Source organism: Geotrypetes seraphini, chromosome 4, assembly GCF_902459505.1.
Source record: "Geotrypetes seraphini chromosome 4, aGeoSer1.1, whole genome shotgun sequence".
Lineage (NCBI taxonomy): Eukaryota > Metazoa > Chordata > Amphibia > Gymnophiona > Dermophiidae > Geotrypetes > Geotrypetes seraphini.
In genome coordinates, this window is record NC_047087.1 from 318,285,080 (window position 1) to 318,299,936 (window position 14,857).

A 14,857-nucleotide genomic window follows, 5' to 3' on the forward strand; every position below is an offset into this window, starting at 1 on the left:
ATTTTAGGTATTATTGTTTATAAATACAGAATAATATATTGTATTTACAGTGATACATGAAAGGAATTCAAGTGTATGTTTTATGTGATCTTTTTAAATTTCTATGTTACACTTATTGATATATGAAAATGAATAAAAAATTTAAAACTGAATTAAGTTTCAGTTTGAATTCAGTCATCCATTGTTCCATCAAATTTAGTGCTTCTGATGCCTTGGGAGTAATTTCCGAGAAAGAGTTAGTAAATGGAATGATGATTGTAAAGTCATCTGCGTAACTGAATAATTTCATCCCTAGCTGGGTCAATTGCGTACCTGAGGACATGTAGACATTGAAAAGCAATGGGGATAGTGGTGATCCCTGCGGTACGCCAGATGGATTGCTCCAGGTATCGGAGAGATCGTAATTGAAACGTACTTGATAGGTGCGAGATAAGGAAACCTCGAAACCAGTCTAGCACCTCTTCTCTGATACCAATTGCATCTAGGCATTGTAGCAGTTTCCCATGGTCAACTAGGTCAAAGGCAGAGCTCATATCAAATTGCATGATCAGGGCATTAAGGCCCTTACTGAACAAGAGACGCAGATTATCTAAGAGAGCCGCAATTACTGTCTCAGTACTGAACAAAGGTCTAAAGCCAGATTGAGTTTCATGCAAGAGAGAGAACTGATCAAGATATTCCATCAGTTGGGAATGTACCAATCCTTCCATGATTTTTACGATGAATGGTCTATAGTTGGTTACCAGTGCTGATGATTCTTTGCTATTTTTTGGAATTGGGATTATTATTATGTGGCCATTATTAGTGAGGAATTTTCCATTTTTTTAGGTTATGGGCTAAGTAATTCAGCAGAGATAGTTTGAATTCTAAAGGAGCTGCTTTCATAATTTCTGGGGGACATGAGTAGGATTTAGAGTATTTGTTATATAGTTTGATATACTTATTCCATTCTAAATCTTGAAAGGAACTCCAGATCATGTCCGCTGGTATTTCATTTCCTTGTATGTTGCCTATTTGATTACCGTTAGTGTCATTTGTTTCTTAGGTTTTTAATTTTTGAATCGAAATGCTGTGCTAAATCATTTGCTGAAGGTTTCAAGTTCAAGTTTCAAGTTTCAAGTTTTATTGAATATTTGATGAATCGCCTATTACAAAATTTCTAGGCGATGTACATTAACAAAATAAAAGTATTCAAGAGGCTAAAATATAACAAATATTGACAAATTACACATTACATTTTATATAAAACATACATGAGGGGTAAGGAATAACATAAAGTTACACTGTTGGGTTCGAAAAAAAAGGGATAAACAAAAGGATAGGTTTAACTTTATCAGAACACAAGCTAAAGCTGTCTTTAAAGGAAGTGAACACTTTGAAATTAAAAAGACTCTTTAATTAATTAGTTTAAAAAAAAAAAAATAAAAAAAATAAAACAATAAGATTTAAGCCAATATTAAAAAGCGTTTTTAGGTCAATCAGAAGTAAAAGCGTCTTTAAATAAATAAGTTTTTAGCAATTTTTTAAAAGTTGTAATGTCCTGTTCCATTCTGATATATTGGGGAATTGCATTCCACCATTGTGGTCCCATTACTGTAAACATGTCAGCTCTTCGTGTACCTATGATTTTCAATGGCGGTACTGTTAACAGGTGGTTTAATACTGTGCACGAGTTGAGTGTGGTGTGTGGTGTCAAATAAGTTCGTAACCAAGTTGAACAGCTCTTTTGTATTGATTCCTTTTGAACTAGTGCTAGATAAGTCGATTTTGGAAGAGTAGAATGCTTTACGTTTGTCTTTTATCAGTTGTTTGTAGATTTTTATGTTGGATCTCCAGTTGTTACGGTCTGACAATTCTCCTGTTTTTTCCCAAATTCTTTCTAGTCGTCTTACTAGTTGTTTCATTTTTAAAAGTTCGGAGTCAAACCATTTGTTATATTTATTTGCGCAGCTTTTGCTATTTAGTTTAGAGGCTATTTCATCTAAAATGGCTGTGCTAGTTTTCATCCAGTGATCCAGAAATCGACTTCTCCTATTTCCACTTGTAGTACGTATTGTGACCAATATTCTTCTGGATTGATATGACCTCTTGGGTGATGTTCTCTTTTTTTCTTTTTATCCTTGGGTGTGTTTTAGATTTTAAATGAGTCCAGATTAATTTGAAATAAGTAAAATGGTCAGACCAGATATCGTGACGCCAGGTGCCATTGAGTAGAGAGATGACAGGGTCTAAAATATCCTTTGTGGACGTAGCTACTACATCTAAGTCATGACCGTACTCTGCCTGATCACTTCCTCCGGTAGCGCATTCCAAGTGTCCACGACCCTTTGGTTCAAAACAAATGCAAGGAAGTTTTTTTTCACCCAAAGGGTCGTGGACACTTGGAATGCGCTACCGGAGGAAGTGATCAGGCAGAGTACGGTACAGGGATTCAAACAGGGATTGGACGGATTCCTGAGGGATAAAGGGATCGTGGGATACTGAGGGAGGAGCTGGGATGTAACACAAGTATAGAAAGCTAACCAAGTAATGAGTATAGAAACCAAACCAGGTCGTGCATGTGCAAGACCGGAAGGTTAGGACTTCGATAGGAAGACAGGACTTAAATGAGAAACCAAGGTGGCAAGGGAGCCTCTTCTGGTGATACAGACAGGTCGTGACCTGTTTGGGCCGCCGCGGGAGCGGACTGCCGGGCAGGATGGACCTATGGTCTGACCCGGCGGAGGCACTGCTTATGTTCTTATGACCTTTTTCATGTGTTTGTGTGGGTAGAGAGAGATTGTAATTGAGTAGAGATAGAAAGTTTTTAAAGTCTTTCGTATCTGGATTGTCCTCTTCATCTAGGTGTATGTTTATGTCACCTGCGATGATATTGTAAGAAGGACTAATTGAGTTATGTAGGACAAATTCGCAAAAGTCCTCTTTGGCTTTTGGCCAGCTTTTCGGTGGGTCATAGAATAATATGCAAGATAGGGATTCTTCCAGTTCCTTATTGCTAATTTTACAGGCTAATATTTCTAACTGATTGGTCATTTTGGAATCCAATAGTTCAAACTCAAATCCTTCCTTACGAATAATTGCTAATCCTCCCCCTTTTCTTCCTTCATGGTTTAGCGTAAGGATTTTAAAATTATCTGGTAGACGATCCAAGATGGCCACGGTGCAGACGCTCTGAGAGCGACACTTCTGACCGCTCCATTCTTATTTCTCCTTTTTACTTGCGAATTGGTTGTTTCCTACCTAGGATGCCGAAGAGAAGGGGCAGGAATGCTGTTGGCGCCTCACGGCGCTCTGAGGTGCCCTCCTTTGGCAGGATTGAAGAAATGTTGCGGCGGATGCAGGAGGCAGCCCTGCCTGAGTCGGGAGCAAGCCCGCTGAGAGCACCGGATGGGGGCGAGACCGGCGATGTCTCTCCAGGGCTCGAGACCACCTTGAGCCCCGACCGAAGAGCTCCACCTCCGTGTCCCCGGTTGGCAAGTTCCCCAGGGGTGGAGGAAACCCCGGAGATGGGGGAAGTACTCCCCCAAGAGGCAGCAGGGTCATCATGGGAGCCTGAGGCAGTACTCTCTGTTCAGGGAGCAGCTGCAGAAGAAGCCGGGGGAGGTCATGTAACCGGAGGTGAAAGATTCCAGCCAGGACCTAACCAGGGGAACTTTTCTTCTCTTGACGGTGAGCATTTTAGCATTCTGTACAGCTTTCCTACTATAGAAAAACCAGCACAAGTGACCTTAGATTCACTGTGAGATTTGATCATAAATTTCACTAAGACAATTAGTCCCAATTTCCAACATATTGAAAGGAAATTGATTCAACATTCTAGAGAGCTCAAAGATTTGTCAACAGAAGAGACTATCTCAAAGACCACTACTCAAAAGCTTGATCAAGAAATATCTATGACCAAACAGGTTCAGCAGTCCCTAATTAAAGATAATATCAATTTATGGAAGAAAATTGAGACACTTGAAAATAATTCTAGGAATAATAATTTAAGATTAATTAATTTCCCTAGATTGACTTCGGTTACTCCTAGGGAAATGCTTAGGAGATATTTGATAGAAGAAACTTTACCACCATTTGTTCAAGTGTATTACTTGCCAAATAAAGAAGGGGCGCCAATGCAAGTTAATGTATTGAATCAAGCACCATTGAATGTATCTGAACTGTTGGAACCTTCAGAAATAGAAACAGTAGTTCCTTCAACAATGATTTTGACCGTAGCTCTCGCTTTGGATTAAACATGGTTGTTGAGACTTTTCTTCAAAAACAGAAAGAAAGAGTTCCTCGGGTGCAAAATACAAATGTTTCCTGATCTTTCTAAAGAAACTCAAAGACGGCGAAGAGAATTTTTGTTGTTGGAACCTGGAGTCACTTCACTGGGAGCAACGTTTTACTTGCGACATCCGTGCAAGGGTATAATCTGCTACCGTTCAATTAAATATGTTTTTTTTGAACCACAACAACTAACAGCTTTTCTGGCCACGTCCAGATTGGATAAAGAGAAACTATCAGCTCCATAATTAATATATCTGCCTTTTCTCAGTTTGTCTGTCATTTATCTTCTAATAACATTTCTTTAGCTCGCTTTAAGAAATCTTGGATCCACTTTTTGAGGACTTGAGTTGAGTTGGTTGGAAGATTTTTCCTGTTTTAATTTTACTTGGATAGTTTATGATTTATATTGTTATAGGTCATATCTCAACTAATTTACTTTCTGTACAAATGAATACTTGTAATGTCATTTGAAAATTAATAAATAATTATATATAAAATTATCTGGTAGAAGATCAATTATTATTGGATCTTCTTCAGACAATAGCCATGTTTCGGTTAGAAAAAGACAGGCTATTTGCTTGCTGATGATCCAATCTTTGATTAGGAAAGCTTTATTCCTGACAGATCTAGTATTAAGATATGCGCAGGGAACAGAGGCGGATGTGATAGGCTTGATAGGAGGAGTGATTCCTTATTCTTTTTTTAGGGGTTCGTTGATGTCTTCCTTTATTTGAGATTACTTTAATATGATTTACCCTGTCTTCTTGTGGGTTAATTATGTGCTTGATTGATAGATCAGGGTAGTGGACTGAGCGTAATTGTGGATGGAGTGAGTGAACTTCTTTGATGCTACCGCTTATTAGATAGATCAGTAAAATCAATAGGAAATTCATGTTTGCAGGGTCTCTTCCTGTCGCAATCTTTCCCTAACACTCCCAATTTCTAGTTTGTTTAGTTGATAGCAAACAGATTGATTTAGCTCTTAAGATGTAGCCAGTAACTGATAGCAGTGGTAGTGTTGGGTGGGTTAGTTCTCCCAACCTAAGTCATGCATTCTTCTAATACATGCGTATAACAATCACTCATGCATTTAACATATGCGTCAAATACATGCGTCTAATATATGCATTCCATGCGTCTATGAAATGTGATTAGCAGTCACGTATGTGTCTAATACATGCATCAAATATGTCTAAAACATGCGTCTAGTACATGCTTCCCAGGCATCTAATACATGCGTTTAGAAATCACACATGCATCTACCAATAAAGCAAGCAAAGCGCGGAGAACAAAAATTTTTAGCAAAAAATCTTAACAAAAGAACCTTAGCAAAGAACCTTAGCAGGGTGGGAGGGAAGATGGAGGATCCTTTCCTAACTGTTCTGTTTGAAATCGACTGTGGCACCCTCGTTGGCCCTCTTCCAAGGGCTGAAGCAGGCAGGTTAGTCCTTTGGGGGCGGGACAAAGGCCCCTATGTTGGTTGTGCTGGTCAGGTCGGCTGGGCGGGGAGGATGGAGGATCCCTCCCTCTCTGTTCTAGGAACTTCTTGTAGACGCAACCCTCATTTAGCCGCAATGATTTGTTTTCGAGTTCCAAAAACCTGCTCTACAGGAGTTCTGCCGAGGTCTTCACCAGAGTAGCTTTGTTCCAGGTCCGATCTGGGATGTTTGATCCGGCCGTGGAGGTCGCTTCTCAGCAGTAGCTTCACACAGGCGCTCACTAGGTGCACGCGCCTTTGCCGTGTACCTTAGCCGGCGCGCCATTGCCGCTGCTTGATTTTTAAAGGTGCTCCCCGCTGGATCGGGGGAGGGGCGGAGCAGGTTTTGAACGCCCTGTTGGATCGGCTCGCACCGCACTTTTTATTATCTTAACAATATGTACTTCTTAATATCATAACAATTCATATGTAAACCGCCTTGGACCGCAAGGTAGAGGCGGAATAGAAATCACTAATGTAATGTAACCCCAAAGAGGAGTAACATTCCATGCGACCAATCCAGGGCAAGCAGAGGCTTCCCCCATGTCTTTCTCAAGAACAGATCATGGACTTTCCCTCCAAGAACCTGACCTGCAGTAAAATTGTGTTTCCCGTAAAAAAGAATTTTTGTAAGATGTAGGATGTGTGGCATTGCTCAAGGCAGGACCTTTTCTGCAATCCCTCATTTTTCTGCGTTTTTCACAGCCCAGAGATGTCACTTTCACTTTGTGCTGTGCTCTGCGTCCAGACTTTGCACACATTATTATGCCAGTAGAATGTAATAATCTAAAGTGGAAATTAAATCCTCCTACACCCTCCTCTGGAGTCTGGAGAGGGATTATTACACTTAAATCACTGACAGCTCGCACTGCAGGAAATCTCACACTGCAAGAAAATTTTCATAAGATGTTGGCTCTATGGCGCTGTTCAGGGCAGGGCATTTTTTGCAATCCTGCCTCACATTTCTGTTGATCGTCCACCTTAACCTTCTTTAATGCCCCAGTGCCTGTGAGAGAGGCATTGACACCTCTAGACCCCTGTGATGATCTGAGGAGGTGCTGAAAAGCTCTCAGCCCAACCAAGAAGAGAATGAGGGGGATACGGTTCAATCAATGATCTGAAACAATGTCAAACACAGAATTTCATTTCTGCAAATTGGCACTTAAGGAAATAAGATCACCCTCTTTTCAGCTAAAGAACGCTCAGAATTTAGGAAGTTGGTTGGTTGGGCTGAGAACTTTTCTGCACCCCCTGGTATGTAATAAAAGTGAGCCAAGTATAGGACAGTGAAGCCATTGTGACATCACTGATGAGGTTGGCCCTTATTGGTGGAATGATGCATTATGACATCACAAACTCAGGAGATACTGAAAAGTTCTCAGCCCAACCAAGAAGAGAATGAGGGGGATATGGTTCAATCAATGAACTGAAACAAGGTCAAAACTGAGAATTTCATTTCTGAAAATTGGCACTTAAGGAAATTAGATAACACAGTGGCAAAATAGCGCTCAGAATTTAGGAAGTTGGTTGGTTGGGCCGAGAACTTTTCCGCACCCCCTGGTATGTAATAAAAGTGAGCCAAGTATAGGACAGTGAAGCCATTGTGACATCACTGATGAGGTTGGCCCTTATTGGTGGAATGAGGCATTATGACATCACAATCTCAAGGGATGCTGAAAGGTTCTCAGCCCAACCAAGAAGAGAATGAGGGGGATACGGTTCAATCAATGAACTGAAACAAGGTCAAAACAGAGAATTTCATTTCTGAAAATTGGCACTTAAGGAAATAAGATCACCCTCTTTTCAGCTAAAGAACACTCAGAATTTAGGAAGATGGTTGGTTGGGCTAAGAACTTTTCAACACCCCTTGGTATGCAGTGACATCTCATTTCCACCACAACCTTCAACCCTCCCTCCCTCCCTCCTCTCTCTCTCTCTCTCTCTAAGCTGTAAGGATGAAGAATGAATATGCATGGGGTTAATGGTAAATCAATCTGGTGGCTATCCTGAAAGCCAGGCTGGCTGGGTGTGTCCCGAGGATGGGGATGAGAATTCCTGGTCTAGAGCAGAGCCTATCTCTCCCCCTGTGGGCTTCAAGTCTCAGACATGAATTTGCATGAAATGATTTGCACACAGCTGTCCGGGGCCTGATTTTATTAGACGAGACCATGACATATATTTGTCTGGAGTTCCAGAGACATGCTATGCACAGCTTGAAATGTCTGCCCTGTTGGAGCTCCTGGTTCCCGTCTCACATCTGCTTGGAAGCAAGGTCAGCAGCCGTATATCTCCTTAACTTCCAGCGATCTACAACAGAAAAAGACCCATTACCCAAATCTGGATCAAAGAGAAACCAAGTGAGGAAAGACTAGCATTCAACAATTTTACTGTTCTTTCTTTCTGGGGGAGGGGAGGGAAAAGAGAGCATGAACTACCCAAAAAAGTCAGAACCAAGCTCCTGGTCACAGGATCCCATCTAAAATTACAGCCCCGGAGCTGGAGAATATGCCTTTCCTCAGGGCTAGGGAAGGAAAGGAAGACCTGCAGAGCTCAATCCTCATTAAGCATCATCCCTACTTAGCTTAAGATGGAAAGGGCAGATTCCAACTGGCCTTACAACCTGGGGGGGGGGGGTCAAAGCATTAAACCCAAGTGATAACATGAATTACTTTATCATAATTAGGGCATTAAAAGGAGCGGCGTCTGAGTTGCCCATTGCCAAATTTATTCTGGTATGTTCACATTTATGACGGTAGGATATTATAAAGGTACAGGAAATAGCGTACAAGACGATTAGACTTCCTACCTGAGTTGAAGGCTGTCCCCTTCAAAGCCAACGTATGTCCAAAGTCCTTCCGTGTGAAGTGGACAGGGCGCTTAGACCCTTCCACAGGCTCCGCCAGGACTGTCCAACTCAACCCTGGAGGATGCTGGAGATCTCGAGATGGGGTAGCAAAGGACAGGTTGCGACAAAATGCAGATGAAAGGGTCCGGAAACAGCCGAAACTCCAGCAAAGAGCAGATGCCGAAAGCGTCGAAGATGGGCCATTTCTTTAGAGAACCACCCCAGCCATCACACAGTTGGTGGCTGGCCCGATCTTCTTCTTCCTGTAGACGAACATCTTCTTCAGCTGCCCCCTGAAGCTATCGTGGAGCCAGGCGTAGAGAAAGGAATTGGTGCAAGTGGACATCATGGCAAACCAGTGACACAACAGCTGGATCAGGTTAAAATACTGCTTGTTGATCATATTAATGTCAATGTCCTTCATCATGTTAAAAATATGCAAGGGCAGCCAACAGAGGCCGAAAGCTACCACCACCAGCACCAGCAAACGGAAAGCCTTCCTCCTTCTGGTCCGCTCCCATTCTGCTTGGCTTTGAGTGATGTTGCCCGGAACCACCCTGTTCTTCAACTTGACGGAGATCCTTAAGTAGGACATGGAGATGACCGTCAGGGGCAGGACATAGGTGAGGACCAAGGTGCTGTAGGCGTACATGAGGCGCTCTTTCTTCATGCCCACCCAAAACTCTTCACAAATGGCAAAGTCCAAAGCTGGGAACTCAACGTGGTAGGTGTGGACCAAAGCCGGAGCGGCCAAGACACAACTTATCAACCAGATGGCAGCTAGTATATAGGCGCAAAGGGGAATGGTCAGTCTCCTCCTCAGGGGATAGACGGTGGCATGGTATCGGTCTACAGCAATGACCGTCAAGGTGAAGACGGACACGAAGACAGTGACGGGCTGCATGAGGAAGAAGAAGTAGCACATGAAGGGGCCGTAGACCCAACCCCTTGGCTCAAAGGCATAGGCCAGGGTCAGGGGCACACACGTGGCACACATCAACATGTCGGAAAAGGCCAAGTTGCCCACCAGAAAGTTGGTGACGTTGTGCATCTTTCTGGTCTTGCAGATCACATAGATGAGAAGGTAGTTGCCAATGATGCCAATGAAGACCACCAAAGAGTAGCAGGGGATGATGAGGGGCTTGAAGGACTGCAGGACCTGGAGGCCGCTGAACGGGCTACTGGTGTTCTTGAGGAGCCTTCCCGAGGTGAAGTTCTCGGCAGTCATCTTCCCCTTCCTCCTTGCATCGGATGATGGGCTTAGACCTTGGCCAGGGTCCTCCTGGCCTCTTCCAGCCCCGGGTGCGAAGGTTGTGCCAAGCCCCAGATGGGTAGAGGTTGCCAGACAAAGCCAAACTTCTCTCTGCCTTCTTGCATCGGTGTTGCTGGAGGTTTTTGCTGGTTTTCTTCTGGCGACTTGACATGAATTTGCAGGAAAGTCCCCCACTGGGATCAGGACTGGAGATGACTTGAGAGAGAGACAGACAGAGAGATAGTGAGTGTATGTGCGTGTGTGAGTGAGAGAGAGAGACAGACAGAGAGAGAAAGAGAGAGAGAGTGTGTGTGTGATAAAGAGAGAGAGAAAGAGAGTGTTTGTGTATGTGTGTGAGAGAGACACAGACAGAGAGAAAGAGAGAGTGTGTGTGTCTGTGTGAGAGAGAGAGAAAGAGTGTGTGTGTGTGTGAGAGAGAGAGACACACACACAGAAAGAGAGAGTGTGTTTGAGAGAGAGAGAGAGAGAGAGTGTGTGTGAGAGAGAGAGTGTGAGAGAGAGACAGACAGAGAGAAAGAGAGAGAGAGTGTGTGTGTGTGTGAGAGAGAAAGAGACAGACAGTGAGAAAGAGAAAATGTGTGTGTGTGTGTGAGAGAGAGAGAGACAGACAGAAAGAGAGAGAGTGTGTGTGAGAGAGAGAGAGAGAGAGACAGAGTGTGTGTGTGTATATGAGAGAGAGACAGACAGAGAGAAAGAGAGAGTGTGTGTGTGTGTGTGTGAGAGAGAGAGAGAGACAGACAGAGAGAGTGTGTGTGTGAGAGAGAGAGACAGACAGACAGACAGAGAGTGTGTGTGTGAGAGAGAGAGAGAGACAGAGAAAGAGAGAGTGTGTTTGAGAGAGAGAAAGAGAGAGTGTGTGTGTATGTGAGAGAGAGACAGACACAGAGAAAGAGAGAGTGTGTTTGAGAGAGAGAAAGAGAGAGTGTGTCTGTGTGAGAGAGAGAGAAGACAATGTTTTTGAAACTAGGGAAAACAGGAGGAGGAGAGACAGACAGTGAAAGACAAATGAACTTGTCAGACAGATAAACGGGCAACGGAGGGGGAAAGTTAGGAGGGAAGAGACAGACGTGGAGTCGGGGGCTGGGCACTTGCCTTCCCTCCTCAGAAAGTTCTTTCTCCGCCAAAGCCTCGGAAATTCCTTTGGGTTTAGTGCGCGTCTATCCAGGGCATTATTTTCAAAGCGCTGCGAAGAAATCCCATCCTCGTTCTTCCTTCAAAGACACTAAAGAGCCGGCGCTGAGGCTTCCCGAGCAGCCCGGCTGGTGCTACTCGCCCCAGGACCACAAGGGGGCGCCAGCTTCACGGACATTGAAAGTCACACTAAAGTTAACCCTCAACAACCTGGGTTTAATCACATTTTCAATAAACCATAACAAACTGTTTTGGGCATCTGTGACTAGCTCTCTAAAGCTGTTGAAGGTGAGTCAGAGGTATTTTCCTGTACATTAAAACAGTCCCTGCTCAGTAGAGCTTACAACCTAATGAAACAGGACCAGTAGGAGATTAGGGAGTTTCTCAAGCAATCTCAAAAAAGTGCCACCTGATGAGAATCTATTCTAGAACGCAGGGGTAGGGAACTCCAGTCCTCGAGAGCCGTATTCCAGCCGGGTTTTCAGGATTTCCCCAATGAAAATGCATGAGATGTATTTGCATGCACTGCTTTCAATGTATATTCATTGGGGAAATCCTGAAAACCCGGCTGGAATATGGCTCTCGAGGACCGGAGTTCCCTACCCCTGCTATAACGCATGAGTTTTCAACTCCAGTCCTCAGAACTCACCAGGCCAATCTGGTTTTCATGACATCCAAAATGAATATGCATGAGATCCATGTGTCTGCGCCGCCTCCATCGCGTGCAAATTCTTCGTAGGTCTCCTGAAAACGCCACTGGCTAGGTGAGTCCCAGGACTGGGTCGAGAATCCCCTGCTCTAAGGGCATCTAGGCATCACCTGGCTTCTGTTCGCATAAAATCTTGCTGCCCGCACTTATAGCGCCCATAGGGTGCGATGTAATGTGCGGCATTCTGTTACGTGGCACGCACTGCCGTGGCCCTTGTGTCTGTACAGCAATTCTCTTCCACCCGCCCTTACGGATTAGTGCTCGGTCGCTGTGCCACTTGCGCACCCGCATAAACCCGTACCCAGGAAAGTGACAGCGTTCCGTGCTCAGGCGGCGTGTGAAATGCGGGCACCCTGCGGTTGAAGGTGCCCCTGACATTTGGGCCTGAGTTAAGTGACTTGCCCAGGATCACAAGTGATTGGCAGCCGCGGCCTTTGCTGTCATCTTCTGGAAGAGTATTTAATCTTGCGCTCGGTTCAGAAACACTTTCTTTAATTAATTAGCAGGTGGGGGAGGGGGAGGTTGTCATTTGAAAAAGTTATTGCATATATTAAACAGAAAGGGAGGGACAGGGATGAGAGGAGGTGATTCTGTACGGGGAGCTGCTGCTTAGGGGAGAGTGTGGTGCAGTGGTTAAAGCTACAGCCTCCGCATGCTGAGGTTGTGGGTTCAAATCCCACACTGCTCCCTGGGCAACAGATAGATTGCCCCAGTGGGCTCCAAGACAGAGAAAAATGCTTGAGTACCTGAATAAATTCATGTAAATTTAAGAGCTAAATAGAGTGTTCCCCGCAATTCACGGTATTCTCCGACCACCTCTTCCATTTTAGTAGCCTTCCTCTGGACCGACTCCATCCTTTCGGTATCTTCTTGATGACAGGAAAGTCTGCATCGATGGGTTCCCAGCTTACCCATCTACACGTGCAACAGGATGTGGAGATTGCAACCCAGTTCCTGAGACGGTATGAAGAAGATCCGAGAATTCTGGAAAGAAACATAGAAACATAGAAATAGACGGCAGATAAGGGCCCACGGCCCATCTAGTCTGCCCACCTTAATGTCCCTCCCCTATCTTTGCCCTGTGAAGAGATCCCATGTGCCGATCCCATTTGGCCTTAAAATCAGGCACGCTGCTGGCCTCAATCACCTGTAGTGGAAGACTATTCCAGCGATCAACCACTCTTTCAGTGAAAAAGAATTTCCTGGTGTCACCTCGTAGTTTCCCGCCCCTGATTTTCAACGGATGCCCTCTTGTTGTCGTGGGACCCTTGAAAAAGAAGATATCTTCCTCCGCCTCGATGCGGCCCGTAAGATACTTGAACGTCTCGATCATGTCCCCCCTCTCTCTGCGCTCCTCGAGCGAGTATAGCTGTAATTGTTACCAGCGACGAGACGTGGGCGCATCAATGCGACCCGGACAGCAAAAGACAAAGCATGACTTCAGGAGCAGCCGAAAAACTTCCTCTGCAGGAATGCAGAAGCTAGTTGGAACGATACAACAAATCTTGCACGGGGACTATGTGGAAAAGGGATATGTTACTTTTTTTGACAGCAGGTACGTGGCCTAATATACAGTTCAGCTGTGGCAGTCCGTGGCTGTTTTAATCACTGGGTGCCTTGGTCAGCTTATCCTCCGATAAGGAGCTCCAAACCCACGTGCATATAATTGTGTTGCCCAGACAGGAGCAGTGAGGTGGGCTGCAGATGGGACAGCGAGTGGTGCCAAGACTCGTAGAAAGCAGATTTTGTTGGACCAGACATGGCCCGTGTCAGGTCCGATAATATCTGCTTTCTCCGATCCCTTTCATCGCTTTGTTGTTCTGTCTGCGGCCTTTACACCGTTACTCTTCTGGGTTGGATTCATTTACTCCACTCACCTGCAGACCTTAGCATAACATTTTGCTCTCCTAAGTTGCAGGGTTACTGTTGCTGAATATCACTGGTCTCTGGGTAAAAGTTGAAAGGTCATGGTTAAATGGTCACAGACTCAGTCATTCGTGGTCTGCTCCAACGGCCTCTTCCTGTACTAAAGTCGGGCTGCGTGTCGAAGCAGCTCCTGATTGGTGTAGCCTGACTTTAGCAACAGGAAGAGGAGGTCGGAGTAGAGCGCCAGGGATTTTGCACCCACCGGCGTCTCAACTGCCCCCTCCTGCCTTTTAACCGTACTCACGGTTTTTCAAAATTCACTGGGGTTCCTAGAACGGAACCCCCGCGAATTTCGGGGGAGTACTGTAGTGTGAAAAGTTTCTGTCTCTGGTAACCAGAGCTGAGATTGTGATGTCACATAAGAAGATAAGAATTTGCCGCTGCTGGGTCAGACCAGTGGTCTATCGTGCCCAGCAGTCCGCTCACGCGGCGGCCCTTAGGTCAAAGACCAGTGCCCTATTGGAGTCTAGACTTGCCTGTGTATGTTCTGGTCCAACCTTGTCTTGAATCCCTGAAGGATGTCACAATTTATTTATTCATTTTCTCTACCGTTTTCCCAGGGAGCTCAGAACGGTTTACATGAATTTATTCAGGTCCTCAAGCATTTTTCCCTGTCTGTCCTGGTGGGCTCACAATCTGTCTAATGTACCTGGGGTGATGGGGGGATTAAGTGACTTGCCCAGGGTCACAAGGAGCAGCGTGGGATTTGAACCCACAACTTCAGGGTGCTGACGGTTTAGCTTTATCCACTGTGTCACTCTAGAACTCAAAATGTAGTAAAAGTGAGCCAAGTCTAGGACAATGAAGCCATTGTGACATCACTGATGAGGTTGGCTCTTATTGGTAGAACGAGGCATTGTGATGTCACAATACAAGCTCTGGTTATCAGAGGCTGAAGCTTTTCATTCATTCATTCAATTTTCTCTACCGTTCTCCCAGGAGAGCTCAGAAAGGTTTACATGAATTGATTCAGGTCCTCAAGCATTTTTCCCTGTCTGTCCTGGCCACAGTCATAATTCTATTGCATAAGAAGGCGTTTACGAACAATTGCGTTTTCAGCATTTTCTTAAAATCCAATCTAACAGTGCATAGGAGTGATTAAAATACTAACCCCTCCCCCCCATAGCGCAGTTTTTCATTCTGGCCGCGACGGTAACAGCTCCGACACTCATAGGAATTCTATGAGCGTCGGAGCTGTTACCGCCAAGGCCGGCGCTAAAATCC

General features: G+C 44.7%; 1 protein-coding gene across 1 annotated transcript; it reads right to left on the reverse strand.

Moving 5' to 3' along the window:
* Positions 1-7,889: 7,889 nt before the first annotated feature.
* Positions 7,890-10,038, reverse strand: PRLHR (prolactin releasing hormone receptor). Its single transcript, XM_033940144.1, has 2 exons — positions 8,556-10,038; positions 7,890-8,056 (listed from the first exon to the last, which is right to left on the reverse strand). Exon 1 carries the CDS (start codon positions 9,820-9,822, stop codon positions 8,803-8,805), a length of 1,020 nt encoding a protein of 339 aa, XP_033796035.1. The 5' UTR covers positions 9,823-10,038; the 3' UTR covers positions 7,890-8,056; positions 8,556-8,802.
* Between the last annotated feature and the right edge of the window lie 4,819 nt (positions 10,039-14,857).